This window comes from Argiope bruennichi, chromosome 6 (assembly GCF_947563725.1).
Source record: "Argiope bruennichi chromosome 6, qqArgBrue1.1, whole genome shotgun sequence".
NCBI lineage: Eukaryota > Metazoa > Arthropoda > Arachnida > Araneae > Araneidae > Argiope > Argiope bruennichi.
This window is the reverse complement of record NC_079156.1, coordinates 42,873,589-42,900,450: the sequence shown is the minus strand read 5'-3', so window position 1 is coordinate 42,900,450 and position 26,862 is coordinate 42,873,589. Positions and strand designations below refer to the sequence as shown.

The window sequence follows — 26,862 nt, the reverse complement described above, 5'->3', positions numbered from 1 at the left end:
ATAATTCTTTAGCTTTTCTTAATATCAACAAAGCTGGTGATGAAATATCAAGCTTCTTAATGTTCTCTCGGGTGATTATGAAAACAAACTACAGCATGTCAGTTAGTTTTTCTCATACACTAAATGATGAGGAAATGCAGTTTGTCTCATGCTATTGCACATTTTCCACATCTTTACGTTTCCAATCCCTTCGACATGTCTAGTTCGATTAATGACAAATTTCAGAAGCTATACTTGGGCTATTTTATGAAGGACATCGTAATCTTGAGCTTTGAACAGATAATAAGAATGACACTCGAGTTGGCATTTCCCTCTTCAAACTTTTTCACCACATAACATTTAGTTTTTTTGCTCACAATTGATTTAACTTGCACCAAACTAATTCACATAACCGATCTTCAGTGAAACTGACGCTTCAGTCTGGAACCCTAAAGTAGGATTTACATTCAGTCAACTACAATCCATCTAGTAAGACCACGCAGAAACTGTACAACAGCAATACTTGTCCCTTCAGGTGGGTTCACACGAGGCCAACTATTGCGCGCAATCGTTGTCTCTCTATTGTCCCCGTGTGAACAGTTAAGACAACGTTGATGGGACAATGGCTAATAGTTGTCCCGACGGGACAACCATTTGCCATTGTCCCGTTGCAGTCACGTGATTTTCCTGAAGTAGGCGTGACCTTCTATTGCGCGCAATAATAAGCCTCGTCTGAACCCACCTTTATAATTGTCTGAATTTAAACTCGCCTTTAGGGCCAGGAGGCCGAATTCTATCGCCGCGACTCTAATATTTATAGGAATTGTACGCATCTGAAAGCTAAAAAATAACCAACATGAGTGGTCTCTCTAAACTTTCTTGCATACCCTCTAATAAAGGTGTTATCATTACTAAAGGGTATGTGAAGTCCCTCCTCCCTTATAAAATTGTAGATTTTGGCAAATCTGTTGCCTGCCATTGGCGAAAATAGTAGTAACGAAATATAAATTTTTGGCTTGAATCTAATACTTTTACTGAATCTATCATGCGAACTTTGGCGATTTTTGGACGATTAATCTCAGACAAGCAGCTAAGTAAATATGAACGTATCTGAAAATCGAATTTGTATCATGGACACCCTTTTTTTTCGGACCGATTGAAATTAAAATGTCATATGAAATTGCAATTGTAGTCACAAGATCATGCATCAAATTAAGTCGTTGCACTTTGGGGCTATAACGTTTGCATGCTTATGAAAGTACAGACTAACAAAAGATCAATCCTCAGATGGAGTTGGTTTCAAATACAACAGGTATCTACACTTTAGATGTTAAATCTATGTGCCAAATTTGTAGTGCTATCTACGTGCCAAATTTGTAGTGCTATCTACGTGCCAAATTTTTTTCGTTTTGTAGTATCGTGTAATTTATGCAATATCGTGTTAATTTATATTCAGATAACTGAAGATACATACTGCCTTTGAATGGATTTCACTCATGATTTGATAGAAATCGATAAATTTGTTGTAATGACCATATACCAAGTTTCATCTGTCTAGTTCATAGTGTATTTAACTTATCCAGATTCACAGACAGAAATAATTTTGAAAAGATGTTTTTCGAAGTATAGAAGATCTAAAACGTGAAAATTTGTCAAAATTTCGAGCTTGGATTTTTTAATGGTTTCTCTATACTTCGCACACAAGAAAGAAAAAATTAAAAGTGCTTATTTGCCCAAGATTGGTAAATGATATTTCATCAAAAATTCTTGAATAAATATTTGCTCTCTTGTTTAAAGCGATTACCAATTGACTAAAATGACATTTTAAAATCATATTTCTGTAATCATCTGCTCTTTGTTGTGACTTTTATCAAACTTTGTAACTACAAATCCAATAGTCTGCTCTACTAACAACAGATGTACAGTAGAATTAATTAATTACTGATTGAGATTTGCTTCGTCATGATATTCGCGGCTTCTGTATGTAACTGATTTCAGATTATTTTGAGATGATGATGAATAATATGAATTTAATGATGAAGATAATGATGAATAAGAAACCTATGCTTTATAATAATCAAGACAAAGGTATTTTCAAATGATATCCATGCGAAATCCCATTTTCACCATCCTTTTAAGCATGTAGTTTTGATATGGTTTACCTTACACTCAATGGCAGATTTCGACATTTTGTGGCAGCAGACAGTATATATTATGATGCTTCTGTTTAAAAACTGATTAAATTAGTATCTCATATCAGTTATTAGTATCAATATCATAATATATTTATAAATTAGTAAGTATTCAATGAAGAATTAGTAAGTATTAATTTTTCATTTTAGTAGCGTTGGAAATGTGGTTTTCCCCCCCATTTCTCTATGCTTGTACTACATTCATATTTGTTCGCAATGCTATTTTAATATAATTCATTATTTATAAAATTATTCATTATGTTTATCCATATCAGTAAAAATATACAAATAAAATGAAACAGGATTCTGATCAATTTCACTTCTTAAATTTTAACATTATAATACTGTTTTAAAATTGTAGAATTTGTAATCCTTTGCGAATTTATTTGCCAATTTGGATAATAACATATTTTTATTGACCTGTCGACGCCCCAGTGCTCAGCCCAGTGGCTCTAAGTAGCTAGCTGCCTATAGACTAATCGAATTGTCGTGAAAAGTATCAAAATGTGGAAAAAATACATAAGAGCAATTTATGGGTTAAGCTGTTGAGTTAGCTTTCAAAACACGGGATTTAAGTTTGCACCCGGATATATCAGCGGATAAGGGTAAGAGAGGAGGAATGAAAGATGAAATATCGTTTTTCTTTTCTTTTACATAAAAAGTATTAAACTAAAACAAAAGCGTGAACTACAAAGCTCTAAGTATTAAAAGTACCTATAAATCGAACTGTCGAACACTATGACAGATTAAACTAGATTAGTAGTAAATTTTTAAAAAGTGTACGTTTGGAAAACTACTTTTTTTTTAATTTTAGGGAAATTTTCTTAATTCCATATAAACACATTTTGCATAGAAGGGAATAACTGGTAAAAAATTCAGATAATTTTTTTTAATTATTTCAAAGAGCTATAGAAAATAAAGTTTCCAAAATTGTACATCTTTTTTTATTTTACTCCTAACCGAATCAAACTTTACAATATTCTACAACTCATTTTACAGATTTTGTAATAGCTACAATTTTTTAGTTTATATATTTTTCTCTCAGTTAAATAATTTTTTTTTATTTAAACGCGAAAAATCGTTTCAAAGCCTTTCAATCCCTTATCCGATAACATATTCGGGTGCAAACTTTGAGGTCTATTTCGAATATCTAATTGAACAACTTAAACTAATAAAATCGTTATTATGCAATTTTTTACAGGACAAAGGACAATTCGTCTGGGTTACTAGTCAGAAATCTACCATTGGTTATATTCACAAAGTACGTTAAATCTGCTCATGCTTGAAGTGTACATACTTTCATTGTTGTAGATGTCTGGAGTTTGGGTGGCTGACCACCATTTCCGGTGTCTCGTCATTTGTCCCCGATATTCACAGCTCCGAATTTTATGTATATTGAACCCTCTTTTGGTATAAAAAGAAGGCTTTACGTGACTCGCAATTAAATAAATCCAATAACAAAGAAAGTGTCTAATTTCAAAAATGTTTTTTCCTAAAATGCTGAGAAAAAATCGTTTGTTGTTTGAATAGTAATTTCCTTTAGCATATTGCTAGCATTTATTTTGTGTTTGACATTTTTTACAATTGTAAAACATATTAAATGTTTATTTTTATTTGAAAATCACAATTTTTGGAAAAAATAAATAAACTGCATCTTTTTATTTAAGTTTTTAATTACTATTTAATTTGCCGAATTGGATTTCTTTAACAATTATCTACAATTTCAAAATGCAGCAAAAGATACTAATGTTTTAGAAAGAGAAAGAATTTAAAAAAAATTAAGAATCTATTTATAAAGACAAAAGTTCTATGTCTTATTAGATTTATAGATATTACTTTTAAATTAAAATCTTTAAATTCAATATGCCCAAAATGTTCGATCCCTCCTAAGTTGAAGAATTAGTTTATCCAAAGAAAAGTAAGAAGTGCAGAAAGTAAGAAGTTAATCCAATTGCGACATAAAAATATATTAATATATTCATTAATTCAAAAATATGATTCAATAAATTTTAAATGCAACATTTGCATTTCATTATCATTTAATATGATTTTTATCATGTATGTAAAAGAATTTTCAAATCGATTTTTTACTCTTTTTTCTAGAGTATTAAAACTTTGTTCACTTTTCTGTTTTTAATAACATTACACTATTTTAAATTTTCAGAATCTGTCAATCCTCATTAAGATTAAATTCTAAATCTCTACCGGTGGTGCCACAAAAAAAATTTTTTTTAGAAAAATTGATATTGAGATTCTATAATTTTTATTATAATCTGTTATAAATTAAAGGTTTATAGATAAATAGTAATTAAAATTAAAAATTACTTTTTAATACACCAATAAAAAGGTTTTAATTATTTTTAATAAATATATTATTGATGATTTTTGAGTAATATATTAATTTTTTTAATGCTTGTCTCGTATAATGCTTTTTTTGTCAAAATAATTTATTTTTTATAAATATCTTTAAAAATCAACAAGGAATCGAAGCAATTAGGTGCACTCACATTAAAAATATTATTTAATTATAAAAGAAACTTTCGCATTTTAGTGAAAACAGAATACAGACTTTACCACCGGCATCCATTCTAAGGTCAATACTACTATTTGGCACTTTCTGAGAACTTATTCGTGTATGGCAAGGCGCCAAAAATTAAACCTATCGATCAAAGTTAGCCGCTATTTCTTTTCGCAGACAGCAAGTGCATCCATCATATTAGATGCCAATACGTATGTCATCATTCGACGCAATGGCACGCCAGAAATCAGTTAGTTAACTCGAGAATGCAACTATGGATTCGTTGATCAGCTGTTTAAAATACAGAATTGAACTAATGAAATCTAAATTTTTTATAATATTATTATTTCCATTTATATTGTTTTTCTTCAAATGGTTGGTTTAATAATGAAAGAAGATTTAACCCTTTAAGCTAAAATCGTAAATATTAAAGAGTTATAGTTATTTTCCCATATAGAAGTATAATAAAGAGAAATTGTCAAAAAAAATTCGCACAAAAAATTGTGTATGTGTTAACATGATTTTGCAGCTCTGTGGTCGAGAAGAAGAAATTTTTGGAATTAGATTTCAATTTATTTCACAGAAGAGGCATATTATATATAGGGAAAAAGCGATAAAAGATGTGTCACCTGTATCGTGACACAAGAGCAAAAGAGACAGAAATTTGTTCCCTCAGTGATTTTACAATGAGGTTCTGATAAGCATTTCTTTGCCACGTGTAGATTTAGGCAAATGAATCTTAGATATCTTTTTAAAAAGATGTGCAGATGTTAATGATTTTTATCGATGGATATCGATTTAACGATGAAATCTAGCATATACAATTTGGACATCAAAACTGAATATCTTAAATTTCCAACCCATTTGATCAAAATACGTAACTGATTCTATTCATTATATATATATTATTTCAAATTCAATGGTTAATGAGTAAATAACTCAATATTAACTGTAATAAAATTATTTTTCTGCATTTAGACTCATTATTTTAGCTATCATCTTTTCAACAGGCAACCCTTCCACACAAATAAAAATTATCTGCAGCCTGAAATTCTGATTTACTACTGTTTGTTCCAGAATTCCCCATCTGTTAAAGGCCGAGTTATTCCACAGAGGGTTGTTGCTTAGTGAAAAAGTAGTTTTTCTTTCTTTGGTAAACGCGGTTTTTTTTTCTTTTCTTTTTTGTAATTCTTTTTTATTATTTCTGTTTTTATTTTCTTTTTGATTTGTCATAGTCTGATTTGATTTTAAAATTTTGAAAGTCCTCATTTAACATTTCAAGAAAAATACTGTCGGGAGGGTCTCTCCAAAGCTTTTTCGAATGCTATGTAATAGTAGTTTTACCCCCCCCCCTCCCTCCTTAACTTAAAATGAGAATGCCTTGCATGTCCTTTTCTGAAAATAGCTCCGAAATATAGGTCAAGCATTTTTACTGTGAATATAGTGTTGTCTTTGACCATTAATCTCTGACAGGTAGTTAATATAGACTTCCTGAAAATCGAATATGTCTTTCGGGCGTCTTTTTTTCCACACATTGAAACCAAAATTTAGCATGGAACTACAATTGTAGTCACAAGATCACATACCAAATTTCATTTATTTATGATGTTTTTTTAGTTATCGCGCTTACATACATGCAAAAGTACAGATTAGTAGATGGCCAACAGAACCTGAACGGATCTTTCTCAATTAGATGAGAGTCTACAGTTATATGACAAACATGTGCATCAAATTTTATCCAACTCATGTTCACTTGTACTGTGAAGGTTGAACAAACAAATCTTCTCTGAATGGATTTCTTTCAAAACTTAATAGAAATCTTCAAATCTGGTGTAAAAAATTCACATCCAAACTTCATCCATCTAGTTCCAAACGCTTTTGAGTTATTGTATTCACAGGCAGATCGACAGACAAATATCATTCCAAAAATATATTTTTCGGAATCAGGGAAGTTTTAAATGCCAAAATTTAAAAGAAATTAGCCAAAATCTCTCGAGTTTGAATATTTTTGATGATATCAATATCTGCCTTTTGTATAGTTCACATATTATGAAGCATTAAGAATTTCTTGCACAGCTTAAAGGTCACTTATATTTTAATGTAATCAAAACTGAGTGACACAAGCGCGGATGATATCTAGAAAAATGCGAAAGTAGACGAATGTGAAATATAATAATTAGATTTCTTTTCCAGTTGTGGCTGATGTTATCTATCCATTTCTGAATCATATTCTAGATTTTTATTCATTTTCACCGTTTATAACTTCGCATCTTTTTTACTTATAGAAAAAGTATAGTAATCGTATAAAAAATTTGAAGTCTAGATTTTGACGCATCTCCACGTTTTAGATCTGCCTGAATTCGAAAAACACATTTTTAAAAAAGGCTATCTATCTGTCTGTGACAATAATAACTCACAAAAGCTTTGAGCTAGATATTTGAAAGTTGGTGTGTGGTCTATACACTTGATTTGTGGATTTCTATCAAATGTTGAGCAAAATCTGTTCTGAGGAATTTCATCTGTTCGGCTGTTCGAATATAAGTTAACAGGATAACTACAAAACGAAGAGAGCTGGATGGATAAGATTCGGTACACAGATTTTACATCTATAGTGTAGGTGACTGTCAAAATTTGAGCCAAAACCAACAAAGGGTCTATCGGTCTTTACTTTTGGAAACATGTAAACGCAATCATTCAAAAACGGAATGACATAAATATATCAAATTAAGTATATGATTTTGTGACTACAAGTGTAGACCTGTGTCCAGTTTTGGTTTCAATCGTTTTAAAAGAACGCGTCTAAAAAACACAAATTTGATTTTTGGATACTATTTACTGCAAATCAGGGATTAATTGTCCAAAAACTCGCCAAGGATGACACGATAGATTCAGTAAAAATGCCAAATTCATGCCAAAGTTAATATTTCGTAACTATTGTACGGCAGTGCAATGTAAGGCGTTCTCCAGCATAACGTTTGTTAGAGAATATGCGAGAACAGCGAGTGGGGGGGTGGGTGACCGCTCTCATTGGTTCCTTATTTCCTCTTTGTTTAATGTATCCTGTAGCTGCTTACGAAATCAGCAAATGAAGAAAATAAATTAGAGTTTTGAAATACAAGAAATGTCTTTGAATGAAGGTAAATGGCAATCATCTGTTTACATTTATATTTATGCCCTGCCGACTAATTATTAAAGCATATAAGTATTTATTAATTAAAGGTTTCAAGTATTGAAATTTTACAAAATAATAAAAATTTAGCAGCTTAAACACCAGTAGTTTTTTAACTGATAATTTGTTAATTAACAATATTTTCATAATATTAATGCATAATATTAAATGCATGCTTCGGATAAGATTTTAGTGAGGATCTCTGTCAGTAAAAAAGGTCATTGCAATAAAAGATTTTTAACAAATTATTCTATGAAAATTCAATTAGAATAGCATAATTTTAGTTTGGGATAAAAATAGCAAAAATTTTTTATAATAATGCATAAATTATTTTCATACATATGTTATCTTCAGTTTTATTTCCATTAGTCAATACTTTGTTAGAAAAAAAAAATTATATCTTCTCGCTGTTTCAACAAAACTTTTTCCATTTTTCTTTTAATTAAAATTTTTTTAATTGGTCTTCAATTTAATTAAAAATCAATTTGACAAAATAGTGCGAGGGTATATCATTAAGTAATGAACATAATTTTGCCCGCAATATTAAAAAAATGTATGAATGACGAAAATAAATGGATATGAAGAAGTATTACCAATTTGTTACTTAGCTATGTATTACTATATTACTATCATAGCTATGTGGCATTAGTCCCAGTACTGAATCAGTTTGAAAATCCCAGTTTCGTGTAATGTCATCGGCCTGTTTCGAGTAGTAGTCGTCAGAGCCAAGACTCTGACCAAAGAAGAACCCCTTTGTAGATGCAAACAGTTGAAAATCTGTGTGTGACATATCCGGGCTGTATAATAAGGGCTCTAAAACGTCCCAACTGGATCCTTTCAATTTTGCAAAAACGATGGAAAGGTAACTGAAAGGTTTCGAATGGAAATGTTTTGGAGCGTCTCTTATACAGCTAGGGCTTGAAATTCTTATTTTATCTACATTGTTTCAGACTATAAAGCAAAAGTGGATGTATCAATATAAGACATCTATTACTATCTCAGCAGCATAGAAAGCACAGGAAAGTATTGACAGGAAACTAACCGTTTGAGACACTGCATACAAATGCTCCGCATAATGGTTAAAAATATCGTATATAAGGAAAACATTTCAATATTTCCTCCCTCTTCCCTTTCTTTTCTTGAAAATGTCGTGTCAAGCCCCAGATAAGTGTTTGCCAAAAATATATCTTTCGTTTTATACTTATGGTCATTCTTTTCCACTTAAATTTGGTATCACACGAATTAAGTTCACTATGAAATGTATACTGTTAAGAAATCTGAAATAACTGTTGAACAAAAAGGATCAACGATTTCTAATCTCTCTCTCTCTCTCTCTCTTTTTTTTTTTTGACTTTATTACATGAAAGCCTATGGTTGATTGTATGTTTTACAGTCTGTTTTTCCAGTAGAATGCTTCGTATTAAAATATCTCATTAAAATATTTTAATTTTATTTTCATAAAGATTGCTTTTTTTGTTGATAGTTTCTTATGAAATTTAGTGTGATTTTGTGACAACAGTTGTAGTTCTACGTCCAGTTTTAGATTCTATCGGTCAGAAAAAAGACTCACAAAAATACATATTCCTTGTCGTAATTATTGAATCTTATCCATATCTCATCGATTAATCGTCAAAAATTCTCTGAAGATTGCATGCTAACAGGCTCTTTTGTAACTATTATTTGCCAACTGCTTGCAGTTAACAATACACAAGTATAATTATTAGAATATACAAAAAAGCTTTGGGTAATTACTATAATTGGTTTTCTCTACTTTAAAGAATTTTTTTTATGTATCCATCATCTAAGGTCTGTTTCTAACCATATGTACTAATCTTGGAAGAGATCATTTCTTCTATTTATCTCTTTAAAAATAATTACCAAAATAGATAGTGGATGGAATTTCATGCGCTTCACCATAACTTGTTCCTTTATTTATTCAAAATATCTTGAAATAAAAAAATAAATCTCTTGAATATTAATTAATATTTTGTTTATCTTTTACTTTCTAAATAGAACTGCATCGTTTGCATTCCCCCCTCCCCCTTTTATCATGTTTTCAGAACAAACAGGCACACTTCAATCAGCAAATTGAAAACGAAATTCTATGCTCCCGTAATCTGATTGTTTTAAACATTACAATGAGTGCAGAACGATACCTACATGACTGACAACAATTCAACCTCTAATAACATAATGGGATATGATAAACCCATTTCCATATCAGAGCGATAAGTTTGAATGAAACCATTTTTCTTTTTAAAAAAAAGCATTTTGTCTCCACTTTATTCGCTTTTTCATCACGTTAATGCATTCTTCTACAGATTATCTATGCTCACAGCACTTCAAACACTCAACAGTGAACAGACATTGTGACATTAAGAACTCCAGAGATTTGAAAGTACTTTTACGTGGGCGTATGGGAAACTTAATCAAGGTATTGAGGCCATTAAGTGTTCACGTTTCATTCGGACTCTTTTGTTCGAAATTGGCACGCTACATGTGGCATTAGTTTTTTGGGAATAAGCCAAAATTATTTTATTGTTTATTAAAATTAGATTTTTCTACTCAGCAGATTAAATTTTATTCATGCGATGATTTTTATTTTGACATTTTTTAATATAGAATTAAATTATTTATATATAGTTATAATTCAAGTTGAACTTTCGAGTCGATGTCCAAATTTCGAAGCTTATTATATTTCATTTAATAAAATCATCTAAAATTAGCGAAAAATGTGTGAATCCTTTTTATGCATTAATCATTATCTTATTAAGTGATAATAATTAATGCATTAAGATTCAGGAGACTATAAAAACACGAGAAATAGCTGAAGTCAGGCGTAGAGAAAATTCTCTCTTTAAAATGTTGATGGCCAGCGAGTTCTATCTGATCACTTGTGCCATTTTATTTATTTAATAACAATTTTCTGCGCATGTATGTGCTGTTGATATCTGCAAATGCTGTCTTTGCGTAAGTTTCGGCTGTGATTTTATGCCTTTGTTTTTTTTTCTCTCTTGGGGAATAAAGAACCAATCAATCTCATAGTAAAGAAGAGAATCTTATATATAGTTCGAACGGAAGTCGAGCAGATTCCGGATAAGTAATCTTCAGCTTTGGCGACCCTTTGACGACAGAAATGAAGTCTCTTGAATATATGCTAATCTTGACGTTATCTTTATTAGAAATCAATATCCGAATTCTTTTAGAGAATTCGATATCTTGTTTCGGAAACTGTAAAAACACGCGCGGCAGAGCTGAAATCAGCTTTGTATTATTTTCTCATTTAGGAGTGTTGATCTTCAACGACATATCTCTGAAGGCCTTTTGTTATCTCTGTTAATTAATAAAGATTTGCTGCTTAAACAGTAAATCTTGCTTTTTCTATTAGTACTTGTCTTTGTGTACGCTACCGCTGTGTTTTACTACTTATTTTTCCATTCTTTGTTGGGGAATATTGCATCATTATTTGCTTAAACTTGCTGGACAATCTCCTTTTTTACTGAATAATTTTATGTTCACACAAGGAAAAAAAAACACTAAATAAACGAAACAACATAGGACATATTTTTAAAACAAAAAAAAAAATTGCAATAGGAGAATTGTTTAATTTTTGATCTTTCTAATCGTATTAGCCAAACTTCACAATTTAATAATACATTTAAATTATAAAGATCACTTAAATAATTATCAAGGCATGGAATAAGTAATTTAAATACACGCCTTCGATTGCTGCTTTTATATATTGTTACAAAATTTTTCTATACAGCAAAATACCGTCGATCAATCGTAATGCATTTAATCTCTAATAGTTCAGCAACTTGCTTGCTTGCTAATCCTCTAGTCTTTTTCTACCTGTCGGCGACTCCGACCACTCTCACACACACAACTTCCGCCGATACATACAATTCTTCCGATACACACGACTTCTCCTCCAGCTTCAGATTGCCCATCTTTTATAGTACCGGGAGGCGGAGCTAGAATCTTCAGACCAATCAGGGCGTACCTGGCTGTATCTCGGGTCTTAGTGGATGGATCGTGAAAGTTCTCGAACTTTCCAGTAGTACCCATTTAGTCGCCAAACTCGCCAAATTCGTCGCCAAGTCGCCAAATGGTCGCCAAGCTCTCAGGTCATTGACGCACAGGACAGATCTTACAAAGGGTTTTAACGGCTTTTCCAGGATGACACTATTCATGCGGGATAGCAAAATTACAGATTTGTAACAATATATATATATATAATACTTATTATCTATTTAAATGATACTTCCTCTGCCCAACTTAAGTTGTCCCATTTATGATTTTTCAAACTGTCTAACAAAATTAATTTCTATTTAAGAGACAGAAGCCTGTAATTGTCAAAGTCCTTCGAATCTTTCCAGGAAAAGGATATATAAATTAGGAATAAATAAAAGATTTTTGAGTGGCTAATAACAGTTCATTCGAATAGCTTTGGCTATTTCATCAAAATTCGTCTAGTGGATGTACGGTAAAATAAGTCCAAAAAGCTGGATAACGGAAAAAGACGTTTTCAGTATTCATGTTAATATAAAAGCATAAAAAGACATATGACACGAAAAAGGCAACAAAAATATAGCCAACATATATACAGAGAACAGCATTAACAAACAAGCCCACTATTGATAGTGATCGGCATCTACAGCGTACCAGCACTACGAAAGAAACTCCAGAAAAAAATCAAATAGTTCTTCGTCATCTGGTTTATGTGGCTTCCTAGAAGAATGTGACGTCACATGGGATATTTACATCTAGGAGAATCTCTAGTTCTCGGCTGATAAGAGAGATAAAGCATAACTCTTGCATTTCCGAAAACTTTCATTTTTGTTGCCAGATAAGAAGTCATTGGCTTGTTATCTATCAAGAATCTCTGTAAGTCTTTCTTTCCTACCATAAATTAATACAGCAAGAAAATGGTATTCCAAATCTCTAACACTATTTTCTCCAAAATTATTGTAAAAAAATCTATTCGGGATTTGCTGCTATCATACATTTCAAAAATAAATAGCTTTCGTTGTGTTTGATCAATCAATTACACTAGGAAATACAATTCGTTTAAAGTTCTCATTTATTATAAGACGTGCTCAAACATCAGACCAAATAACATGAAATGCTCTTAAATGGTCAAATTAGATACTTGAAGTCTTTTTGATGCCTTACGAGAGAAAACAAGTGGATTATATGTCATCAGTTGCTGGCCAAAAATTCAGATAGTATGGAGTACAGTTAAAAAAAAGGTAGGGACGTTGTATATTTTGTTTTATATTTCATATCGTAAAGAAAAAAAACTGAGTATGGATTTTGGATGCCTTCCTTTCCAATAATTTGAATTGATAATATGATTAAAATTTAACATGTGCCAACAATTTTGTCCTCAAGATCGTATATCAAATTTAATTTAATTGAATTTATACACATGCAAATTTACAAATTAGTAAAATGTTCCAGTCTTTGAAAGTTTTAGTCTAAAGTTTATTACACATTAATTTTGATGATAAATCTGTTGATCAAATTTCATCTTTATAATTGTTTGAGTTTTTGATTTATCTAGTTCACTGCGTACGACTTGATAAACAAATGGATTTCTTTAGAATGCTGACTGAAACCTACAAATTAGGCAATAAAACTGCATACCATATTTCATCTGTCAAGCTCAAAGCGTTTTTGCGTTATCGTATGAAATTATTGGAAACTTGGAACTTGGTTCTTAGTTCTTGGAACTTGGACAGATATAGTTCCAAGAATATGTTTTTGAAATTCAGGAAAATCTGAAACGTAGGAATTGTTATAAACTCGAATTCGAATTTTTGATAATCAATGCTTTTTCTTTGTGTAATTTAGTATACGGAAAATAAAAAGTATTATAATTTTTATGTTCTCCAGCTTGATGAAAATTTACTTGAGCTTTTCCTAAATTTTATAATTATTGGAGCTGTACATTTGACATATTTGGAACTGTCATATTTAATATTAATATGCCTACGAATGCTCTAACTTCATTAATTAAATCAAGGAATATAAAGCATCTATTAACAAAGTGCATTTTAGGTTATCTTATTTCAAAATTTATGTTAACCTCTCAAACTAAAATTTTATTATATAAAGTTGCCAGTATCAATTTAGAAACTTCAGATTTCCTCCACGACCAAATACATATTGCAGCAAGAACTTCAAGTAATTTTTGCAAGTATTCACCGAAAAATGAGACCGAGGATGTTGTAATCCAAACGCTTTAGTGTAATAATTAATTATTATTAATTAGTGCTTAGGGTACTATAAGCCTCTTAACAGGCAGAAGTTTTTAATAAACTATTTTCGTCAATAAATTCGAATATGAGCACCATTGGTTGATCGAAGAACAAATATTACGGCATTATTCGAATTCTCGCCTAGTATTTTCCCCACATTCGGTAATAGCCGATTCAAATTAAAGGTACCAAAAGGAACTTTCTCTTTCGTTGAAGCCATTTTGATTATAATCGAACGTAAAATCATTATTTCTGCATTCGCTTCATTATCTGTAGGACTAAGGAAAGTTATGAATGCGATTATTTCATGGTAAAACTTTTACAGTGTTATTTTCAACGGTTTCTTAGGTAATATTTTTTTTCAAATTCAAGGAAACACTTATAAAATCTGTGTACCATATAGTTACTCTATCTCTACATATCTATCTAACTGTCTCTACCATATCTAACTAACTATAGTTTAGTCATAAATAGTAACCACTCTGTATAACAATCTGAAATCTTATTAAATAAATTACTATACCTCTATTAATGTATTCTTTTGTGGTGCATAGCTTTTTGGCGATTTTCTGATTGCACATAAGATCGCCAATCTCCATTAGATGTAAGATGCCAAGATTTCGCAAAGACGCTTGCATTCCAAGTTTTACTTGATGATTTTTATATTACGACAAGACCGACATTATAAATAAGATGCTAAAATGGTTGGTACAACCTGTAAAATGCATCTTTCTCATTAATACGTCCTTTCAAAGTTCTCCATGCGAAAAAGATCTTACTACCATTACGACTGGACCTTCAGATAAAATAAATGTAAAATTTTAATAGTTCCTCAGTATAAAAGATCCAACTCATAAGATATTGGTCCACAAAGCAAATCTAATTCAAAATATAAGTTAACATTTTTCTCTTTGTAACTACAACAAAACTAAACATCACTAACTGCTATAGATTGGTTAAAAAGCTAACAATAAATGTGTCAAAGATGCATGACCTAGATATTCGATTGCATTCCTTTTCGCTTACATATTCAAAAAAATGTATTAAAATTATCCTTGAAATCATAATATTTATTAACCTAACTGTTTATCGATGGACTGATAAATGTTGCAACAAAATCAGGAAAGAGAAGGGGGGAAGGAAAATGAATTGGAAATAATCATTCGGATTCCACCACCACCACCACCACTGAAAACTAATAGGGAAAATGGGGAATCAAGCCAATGATTTCCGTTTGCGTGTTTAAACCATTTAAAAAAACATCCACTGTGATCGAAGTCCAAACTAGTCATAAACGTCTCGTTGGTATCCAGGCGTTGAACAAAGCAACGTGTTCGTCGTCAAAACTAGAACTGCTAATCATTATCAAAGTACGTGTACACCAGGGCGACACATCAATAAATGAGTGTGTACTAATGTCTCAACAACAGAGAAATGTGAAGAACAATGAAAAATTAATAGGAATAAAACCCATATTTAAATATTAAAAAGGTTCTTTCTATTATAAAGAGCCTTTTGATCAATGCGTTTTATATTTGTGTCAAAATTACAGAGGGGAATTTTGTATTGCAAACTATTTTATAGATATAGGTTATTAGCGTTTTTTAATAAATTCCTAGACCCTTTAACTTAAATATTAAAAGCTGGTATTGATGTTTTTGTATGACGTGTTCTACTTCTGTGAAAATCGTCTGCGAATTGGCCAAAATAGATTTAAGAATATTCATTATGCAAACGAAGTAATGCATATTGCATGAATATTAGTTAAGCAAAATACATAATTCGTTAATGTACTGATATATCAAGTGCTTTTATAGGTTTCTGAACAAAACGTTCAGATTTAAATAATTAGAAATCATCTACCTTATATTAGCTTTAAGAATTACTAATCAGAGAAAATATTCTTTCAAACTCATTATTTAAATAGAATAATATATAATGATCAATTAAATACAAAGCATTAATTTTTAATACACTAAAATATTAAATAAATATATATAAATAAATATATTTATATTTCATACAATATATATCTCATACAATGATTCATGCATTAAATATGATATTTAAGTTTAATTTCTTATATTTAAATTTGAGACTAATTACGTGAATAAAATACTTTATCAAAAAAAATTAAACGGATTAATTTATTTTTATTGTGTTAAAAGATTAACCTGTACACACAATGACATATCGATCATAAGCAATTGATTTAAACATTCAGCTGTCCTAAGTAGAGTACATTCTGAGGACCCCTCTTTTAACATATTAATCTATTAATTCCACATTTCAACTCATTTTTAGCTTAATCAGCATGTTAATTCTACTATTAGCTCTCTCTCTCTTTCTATATATATATATATATATATATATATCTTGTTCGAATTTTCAATCGTTAATAAAATACTTTTTATTCATCCACTCGAGTTCAAATACATTTTTTTAAATTTGTCGTGGATGACACTTGATGTTAATCAAGTTTTTTTCTTCAAATATTAATTAATTAATTAAATTTGTCCAGTAACTTCTATTTGGTCGCCAAATCTGTCGCCATGTCGCCAAATGGTCGCCACGTTTGCCACCAATTTTGTAATTATTTAATAAAAAGCAACGAAAGTAAAAAAAATAGTTGACCTAAGTAGGAATTGACTTAAAAAATTTTGTTTTATATATTACTTGTTTATTTATTATGATTCATAACTATGCAGCTTAATGCAATTTGAAACGATACACGGTATATATAAATGCTATATTAATTAAATGAATGTAATAGCACGTATAGAGAACATTACTTATTATATTTGACTAAGTATTAAATTTAGTCTAATATATTTATGATTCATAAAATTTATATTATTAACAAATTTATTCGTTTGGAAATAAGGCTAATCACATGGTTTAATAGGCCTGCCTGCCATCTCATACAGGATAATAATTATAGGCAGCTGCCTAATCAGAACCTGATTAATTATATTTGACCAAGTGTTAAAGTTAGCCTAATATTTTATGATTCCTAGAATTTGTATTTAACAAATTTATTCGTTTAGAAACTAGGCTAATAACCTGGTTCAATCGACTTGTCTGTGGTCTTTATCAGGCCAATGGCTCTAGGTAGCTGCCTAGTCAGAACTTGACTAATTTGATAAAGTGTTAAACCTGGCCTAATATTTTATGATTCAAAGAATTTGTATTATTAACCAATTTATTCGTTTGGAAACTAAACTAATAACATCGGGTTTAATCGACTTGCCTACGGTCTCCTTTAAGCTAATGGCTATAGGCAGCTACCTAATCAGAAATCTCATTCTGTCTACAATGTCACGAATAAGTAATTTTTTATTTAATTTTTTTAAACTCATTTTGCAGATAAAATAGCATATGATAAACAATTAAACGCAATGCGTTTTTTTATTGGATTGAAATATTAATTTTTCGATAAATTGTCAACGTGTGATTATTCATTCATTGAATAACAGAATTTTTAATATTTAAATATGTAAAATAGTAAAAAAAATTACATTAAAAGACAGTAATCGCCTGGATACGCTTAAGTATCTCAGATACCATTTTAGTTCTTGTATTGATGGAAATAAAAATTATTGCCCCCAGTGGGATATGTTATCAAATTAAGAGATTAAATTAATTCATAAATCGAACCTTAATTATTCAGATCAAACAGTTTGAAAGCTGTTTGAACAAAACTCCGATTTCTGAATCGTAAGAGAGCTAATTTTTACTGAAAATGAATTGAAGTTTAGGTATCGAAAAATATTTTTGCATTGAACATTTGCTTTCCTTTCTTTAACCTCTTGATCTATGAATTTACAACTCCCTAATTAGATGAAACATCCTGTTTTGAACATTTATTATTGTTTAAATTACTATAATAATATCAGGACATCTGAGATATTGAAGCATTTTTCAGTGCTTTTTGCACTTATTTTATAGTTTCTATTAATTGCAGATTTAAACTTAAAAATTCAACAATTTTTGCATTGAACATTTGCTTTCCTTTCTTTAACCTCTTGATCTATGAATTTACAACTCCCTAATTAGATGAAACATCCTGTTTTGAACATTTATTATTGTTTTAATTACTATAATAATATCAGGACATCTGAGATATTGAAGCATTTTTCAGTGCTTTTTGCACTTATTTTATAGTTTCTATTAATTGCAGATTTAAACTTAAAAATTCAACAATTCGATGCACGAATGAGACTCGTCATTGCAACTTCAGATTATTTAACTGCCACCTCCATATTAAATCAGTCACTCAAAGGAAGACTATTTATCCTATTCTTTTGTTTGCAAATAATAACTTATTGCAAAAACTCATTATTGGAAATTTTTAAAAATAGTCTGATTCATTTGATACACAAATAAAAAATATTAAAAATTTCTCGATAAAAAGACGTTGCCTATTTTTATATTTCATACTAATTATACATAAAAAATATAATTGAGAAAATGTGATTTTTGGACTGGAAGAGGTCTGAAACGTAGAAATTCGTCGAAATGTTGAATTCGAATCTTTTCATGATTTCAATACCTTATATACTATTTACACGATAAAGTAACGGCATTTAAAGTAACAACATTATTAAAAACGACATTTAAAGTAACGAACATTATTAAAGTATCGACATATTATTAACAATCTTAAATAAGCGATGCTCTATACGCTTAAAAAATGAAAAACTGAGTTGAAGAAGTCCATCAGATTAATAAAGGGAAGCAAGTTAACTTTAATTAACGATTTCCTTTCGGTAGGTGACTCTATGGGGTGTGGTTCCAGTCGAAGAATACAGGCAATCACCTCAACCCCAATTCAGAACTCTGCCAATCACAACAAAGACATGGTGCTACCTGTGGCTTGGATGTCCCAGGCCAAGAAAGCTGTACCCATCTCGGCAAATGCATCCGCGCAGACCGACGCCTGTTCCAGAATGTCGGACACTGACGCCCAGACGGACATCGAGCTCACGCCCATAATGGGCTGGGACACGAGGGACGTCGAGACCCAGACTCCAGTGGACGAAGGGTTCGACAGTCTGGATAGGATCCTTGCCAAAGCGGATCAGTTCTTGTTGATGCCCAAGTACAGATCTGACCACTTTGTTACCACCTGTGTCGATGCGTCTGTCCAAACGACGTACAGCAGGGCTGAAGAGTCCACGCAAACAGATCCAGAACCTTCGAGAGATGACTATCGTCAAGATGTGAAGGAAAACGGAAGTTTCGATTCGATTTTCGCAGATCTGTCCAATAAATATGACACTGAAAACAGAATTGATGATTTATTAGCAAGGTCTACGAAAATGTCATCCATGGAATCTCAGACAGAACCGGTTAACAGAGGTAAGTGGAGCAGAATTCATTTTTGCCCCTTTTTTGGAATTAAAGAAAAATGTCAGTTATTTTGAAGTTAATGTCATAGTAGAACGGATTATTAATTCATTAATTGAAGTTTAACTAACTTGAGTAATTATTAACTCTTTTATTACTGCACTGACCCAACCGGCCGTGCAAATTCTATCCTAAAAGGTCAGTTTCTGTTTCAATTCAAAAGTGCAGGATGTAATATGATTTATCACCAAAGATGTTCTCGTTTTACATCCTGTATCCCTCTTTTGAAACAGAAACCGGCCCACCAGGGTTAAATTTGTACGGTCGGTTGAGCCGGGTAAGTGATGAAAGTGTTGAATGATAGTATGATACTCCATCAATACACAGCAATTTAATAAAAAAAGGAAAGAATAAATGCGTACAATTCTACAATCGTTTGTAGCATTGACTATTGAAGCTTAATGTATTTATTCTAACCATGACTAATCTATAATAATATGGCTGCTTTAATTCAAGACTTCGGTAATTCCTGGTAATTTACCTATTCCTTCCTGGTAATTAAACTATTAATATGTAATAAAGTTCACCTTTTCATTTATTATGTGTACAAATAAAGTTCACCTTTTCATTTGATGAGACTGAAAAAATATGATTTTAATAGAATTGTTCTATTTTAAAGAACCCGGTGGCGTAGTGGTAGCACTTCTCGCTCCCAACCCGCAGATTCGAAACCCGATCCTCGGGTTGCGCAAAGCCGACTCAGTCTTTCATCCCTTCAGTGGGTCAATTTAATGAGGTTCAAGCATGCTTGGGTTTAGTTTAGTTTAGTTATATTAACGTCCCGTTGTAAAGCAACACTAGGGCTATTTTGAGACGGATCTCGTCATTTTGAACCACGGTCAGATGACGAGGACGGCACCTGAGCTGGCACCTCCCTCTCCACACCACACCACACCACACCAGCGGGAGGACGTTATTATTTACGGATTTAACGTGCAACAGACCCCCTTACACGTCGGCTCTTCGGTGGAATCGGGTCTCGAACCTGAAATCCTACGGCTCACAAGCCGAGACCTTACCACCAGGCCACCGCGGCCCATCAAGCTTGCTTGGGAACTAAACACTGGGGCTTTCGCGTTAGGCTGACCACCTTACCTGGACATATGTCTTGCACGCCAGGAATCTCGGTCAAAAATGCAGATATGGGCACTGTAGGCCTTATCTCACATGGGCTGCCGTGCCGCTGAGTTTAGTCGTTCTACTTTAAATCATTGCGCGTGCAAATCAAGAAATACATATACTATGAAATAAAAGCCGAAGGGCATCTGCATTAATATTCAAAGATTTGTATATTAATTTTAACAGTATCAAAAGGACGCGATTGAATAGTTTGATGGAACATTGAAATTAATTTGAATTTCGACGTAAGAATGAAAATTTTTATAAGAGATTTGTATCTTTCTAAATTTTCAAGAATCTCTGTAAATGAAATTGGTATCATAAAAAATAATTTTTCAATTTAGAAGTAAAAAAAGTAATTACTACAATTTTTTTTAATTAATTTTTTCAAAAAGTGTAAAAATTATTTTTATGTATTAATATTTTCGTAAGATATAGCTGAAAAAAACTCCCCAAAATTGAAAACTTTTAATCAAATTATATTTTAACCCTTTAAAGGGCCATTTTTTTTCTAGTCATATTATGCTAAAATATTTTTAGGCTTGAAATTAGAATAAGAAAAGGGATTCATTTAGCTTATTAGATAAATTTAATTAATTAATTAATTAATTTGGTTAATTAATAATTAAGTAACAAATCAAGACACATCATTTTGTCTGAGAGAAAGAACTGAAGCATCTAAGTTTCTGACTTACTAAAAAAATTTGTCAGAACTTATGCCAATCTACATAATTTCATACAAAGATTAATAAATTTGGTGGGAAGCATACTTCCCACGGCCCTAGAGAGGGTTAAAAAACTTTTGGATTGTGAAGTGGCTTTCATTTTCTATAGAACAGCACATATGCCAAATTTCATCAAGGGCAAGCAAAAACTGTTTATTTGTATAAAAGACACACAAATCAACATTCATTTTTACATACATATTAACACAATAATAGGGTTCTACATCTGGTCATTTTTTTTTGTTCGCTTCAAATGTTAGATACATGTATTTTAACATATTGTCGTCTAATGGTGAAAATAATTTCTTATATACTCTCTAATTTGGGTAATTCTGGCAAATTTGTATACATTTGGTTAACTTACCAAAACTTCTTTTTTCAGAGTCAGAGCTCATTGCGATTAAATGTAGCTTCATTAGGCTATCTTTCTTCATCATGATATGTAATATAGAATTGCCATTGGCTTGATAGTTAGATTTTCAATTCGGAACCATGATGTCTAGACAATTGCTTGATACAAAGATCCACCTAATATGGAGTTCCGGTATAGGCAACCCAAATTTTCGTAAATGAGTTGACGTCCAATCACTTTTGCAAATGTTTTAATAGTAGAGTCCTGGTCAGATCATGCCACCACAATTCAAAATCACAACAGGCGCTCTGAACCCATCGTGAAATCCAGAACCGAACATTAATTTCCAAACACTTATAAACTAAGGAAATTATTGAAGTAAGAAGATATTGGATTTTTAGATTCAGATTGGGTGAAATTTCAAAATTACCATTAAAAACAAGAATTTATATGAAAAGCAAGTAAGAGCTTTTTTTTCTGTCAGGTCGTTGAAACACAAGGTCTAGAGTTTTGCTACTTGTCTGCCTTCATTGTTGGGAAACCTAGATATCAAACGAGCAGGAACGTACAGGGTTAGCAAGAAATAAGTTACCCACTTCAGATGGCTCTAAAATGCGTTCTATTGGTCCAAATAAGACTACAGATTATTCAGATGATGGGGTTTGCATTTATTAATTTTAAAAACTTTGTACAAAAATTCACCAATAGATGGTGCTGTAACAGAAATGGCATTTATTTGCATATGTTGAAAATGTGAAACATAATTTGCTTTACAGTGCATGCCTATTACCACTTTTCTTTGGATAAAAAGAAGGCGGATTCTTCACGAACATTAGTTTCTTTTCTTTTCGTCATGCCTACGTTACAAGAAAAAGCGCTACTGGTGAAATTGTTCTACCAGAATCAAGAAGACTCCGTTGCACCTCTAAGGGAATTTCGTTGTATGAAGCAGATACGAAGAGGTCCAATGTCTCCATGTGCCCTACGCAGGACGATGCAGAAATTTGAAAAAAACTGGGCAACTTGGCATTCTTCCAGGTAGAGAACGAAAATAAATTCCAGCTTCCAGCTTCGAAAATGATGCGACCACACTCATTGAAGCCAGCAGTCAGTCGCCGCATAATAGTGTAAGTTTGCCAGTTGTTTCCCATGTTCTGGATATGCCGTATTCAACTGTACGAAAAATAGTACAGCAGATTTTGCATTTTTATCCATACAAAATTAAGTCTGTACACCTGTTGCATGATGGAGACTTAGAGATCCGTAAAACTTTTTCACTTCAGTTCCTTGCTCGAATGGTGGTTGATACAATTTGGCAATAGAACATTCTGTGGAGTGATGAGGCCCACTTTTACCTCAATGGACGAGTTAACACCCACAACTGTCGAATTTGGGTAGAGGAAAACCCTCACGTTATCCAGGAACAAGCCTTGCATCCTGAAAAAGTGATAGTATGGTGTGGTTTTACATCTACCTTTATCATTGGGCCGCATTTCTTTGAAGAGATAACTTCAAATGGAATCCAAACCTGTTCCGTCACAGGACAACGGTACCATGATATGTTGAGGGATTTTGTAATCTCAACTCTTCTACAGCATGGATGCCTTCAAGACATCATTTTCATGCAAGATGGTGCACCACATCATATTGATCGTCGTGTAAAGCGAGTGTTAATACAGAATTTCACAGAAGCACGAGTTATTTGCCGTTATTTCCCAATAGCATGGCCTCCTGGCTCCCCAGACATCACCCCTTGCGACTTTTTGTTGTGGGGTTATTTGAAGAACAATATCTACCGTCAAAGGCCATCATCTCTACCAGATCTGAAGGACAACATTTGGCGCCATATTCTTAATATTCCTACAGACTCATTCCTGTCATCTATAGAAAATTTGGTTCTCCGCTTAGAGCATATTGTTGAAAACGAAGGAGGACATACTGAGCAATTTTAATTTTACTTTATTTAACAATTATAAGCCGTATTAAATGGTTTTATGTGTATCACAACGCCACCTAATGGTGAATTTTTATACTATTTTTTTTTATTTAATAAATGCAAAGCGCATCATCTCAATAAATTTCACTTTTTGTTTATTGTTCTTTCAGATTAAAAAAAATTATTATCCGTTTTGACACTAATTAGCTGAATTTGATCTTTCTGCTATTAAATCTTCAAATAAAGAAAAATATGATGACTAAAGATAGTATAACAAATTTCTAGTTGAATCTTAGAATTAGTATGTATGCAGTGCATTACCATATGTATTCGAAATAATCATATAAATAATGTATATGTTATATATATGTACGAATTGTCTAACATATAAATGAATATATTCTGTACATAATTCTAATCTTAACATATGAATAGATATAATCTGACAAACAATATATTTGTAATGTTTCATATTGGACAGCCTATATATCCATATAAATATCCTGGGCATAATCATATTTATTGTTCTGCAATATGATACCAAAGTTTAAACTTTAAATAATGAAAAGCAAAAATCAAATGATTTGTAAAGATAAGAGTAATGTAATTTTAACAACGTTCTCGATTTAAGGTTAAAATGCATGCGTATCAAGGATCAGATATTCACCTATTTCCAGGTGCCGTTAGTCCACAGTTAATGGATAATACCCAAAACGTACAGCAAACATCTCATGGAACACTATATGGAAAAGAAAGTAATCCAGAACAAGGGATTCTGAGCGAGGCCGCCAGGCCTTATGTAGTGGAAACATTTTGGGACACACTGGAAAGGCAAGTTGAATCTTACCAGTCGCCTTCTAAGAATGCGCAGAGTCCTCAAAGATTTCTTGGCGAAGCTTATACCCTGTTGTCCCAGGCGCTTCTCGACCGGATGATAAAAAACGCCGAGCAACCTTGTCAGTCCTGTTTAGCTAGGAGAGGTGATAAAGCACGCTACTCAGAAATGTGTTGTATTAATTTTAAAATTTCAATGTTATTCTTATGCTTGTCCATGTTGTCTTCCGCTGAATGTTCACATGTAGCTTTATCTGCTTGACTGTTTTACATATTCCTTTCATTTTGCATGGGTATGATACAAGTCGAGCACAATTCCTATTGCTGAGCTAAGACAGGTACAGGGAATGATGATGATCCAATAGATGGCATTGTGTATATATCACTTCGGTGCTTGTAACTTCTCTATTGCACTGCAAGTTACCGCAGTCGTTCAATATTTAAGTTCCCACTCAATGTAAGATTTTGATTTTATAACATACAAGAAATCTCTTTGTGACAAGGGGATAACAGATGGGATGGGGAACGAATTATAAAACAAAAAAAAAGATATGGCAACCATATATAAGCGGTAATTATACAGTTATGAGGGAATTTAGATGGATTCTCCATTAATTTGTTTTTGATATCTTCGACTAGGCCCTCAGTATAATTTAATCTTAGTATGATTCAGATGTCTTCGATTTGGCCTTCAATATAAGTCAACTTAATCTCAGTATGATTCAACATGTCCTCAACTAGGCACTCATTACAAGTCAGCTTGATCTCAGTATGAGTCTAAGCTTTTTTCAGAAACAAATCCAAGTTATTTCAAAGGATAGCTGCTTACTGCATGAATTAACAGATTTCATCTTTTTAAGCTCGGTCTTTACCTGAATTTTTAATCTGTGTTTCTTACCAAAACGGAGTTGTTCATAAGTATATGCCTTTTTATTCGAATGGTTATGTAAGATTTCCATTACGTAAAACTATTAAAGAGCAAATGGCACAAAGCTAAAACAAAGACTTTGGTATAATATTTATTAGTAGATTTTATTCATGTGACATCGAAGTTATTACATTGGCCATAGCCTTGAATATCTGGTTAGCGTTATATTAGAGAATCATTATTGGTAATTTGAAATTCGTTCAAGATAGAAGTGGTAAAGGAGAAAATATAATTGATAGTTCTATTACTATATAAGTTCCTCGGGATATAGCACTCAACGTTCGGATTTTCGGTTTATAACATCAATTATGATGATATCCCTTCAGATCCTTTGTTAGACTACAGCACGAGTAAGCCTTTTACAAACTGTACATTGCTGAAGTTACACAAATTTATATTTCATTCATGTCTTAGGTTCTGGTAGAAACTACCGCTCGTCTTTTGTCCAAAAACAGTTTGTTTGTTTTGAATCCGAACTTTGCATTCGGTTCATTATTACATGAATCTTAAAATGAAATCATGTTTGCAGACTACAAATGTAAAAAAGGGGCAAAATTTGCTTGAAGATCGCGAAAGATAACCTTGAAAGGACATGACCAAATAAAAAAATACTTATATATTGAACGACCTTCTTTCAATGTCTTAAGAATGCAAACACTGGAATGCTGCATGTTTCTCATAACGCAAAAAGGTCGCTTCTGCATTCCATTTCGTTCTCTTTCAGCCAAAGCTGCCAACACCGCGGACAGCGAGGCGGCCGGCGTGCTCTACATGAGCGAGTTGCTCTCGCCCTTCGCCCACCTGGAGAAGGAACTGGGCAGCGGTGCCTTTGAGGACAGTCGCCTGTCGAAGGACGCTGTCCAGGATGGTATCACCAGGCTGCTGATGGACGTAGAGGACAGCTTAAGCAAGCACGCCGTCCTCGACTATGCCCTCAAAATGAACCTCAGGGAAATTGGAGTACAGACAGACAACGATCCGATAACAGACGAGGCCCCTGAATATGCGGCAAGACCACCACCTTGCAAGAAGCAAGAAATGATTCCAGATATGAATGTTTTTGAGGAAATTGACAAGCATGCCACTGAGGTAAGATCAAAAAGCTGGTGCCGAATATTGTAGAATCAATGCTTAGATTTTTTCCATCAATTTATAGTAATATCTTATTGTAAGTATTCTTGATGCATTATCTCCCAAGTATCAAAAATATCCTCGATACATTATTTCTCAAATATAAAATATTTGACGTAGTAATTTTAATATGTAGGATACCAAAATATTTATAAATATTCAAAGCAATAATATTGTGATCTGCATTTATATATGTTTAAAAAATATCCTAAGAACTTATTATTTAAGTGATCATTTGAAAAGTGTTTTTAATTTAACTTCATATACATTGCTAGACTGAACACAAAAAATATTACTTATCAACATA

At 32.0% G+C, this 26,862-nt stretch overlaps 1 protein-coding gene across 1 annotated transcript in view; it reads left to right on the top strand.

The window, feature by feature from the left end:
• LOC129971094 (kyphoscoliosis peptidase-like) overlaps positions 1-26,862 on the top strand; it is a 68,477-nt gene that overhangs the window by 11,524 nt on the left and 30,091 nt on the right. Inside the window, exons 2-3 of the mRNA XM_056084570.1 lie at positions 18,895-19,482; positions 26,149-26,513. Of these exons, the coding sequence (XP_055940545.1) occupies positions 18,903-19,482; positions 26,149-26,513 (945 nt within the window). The 5' untranslated portion in view covers positions 18,895-18,902. The remainder of the gene's footprint in view (positions 1-18,894; positions 19,483-26,148; positions 26,514-26,862) is intronic.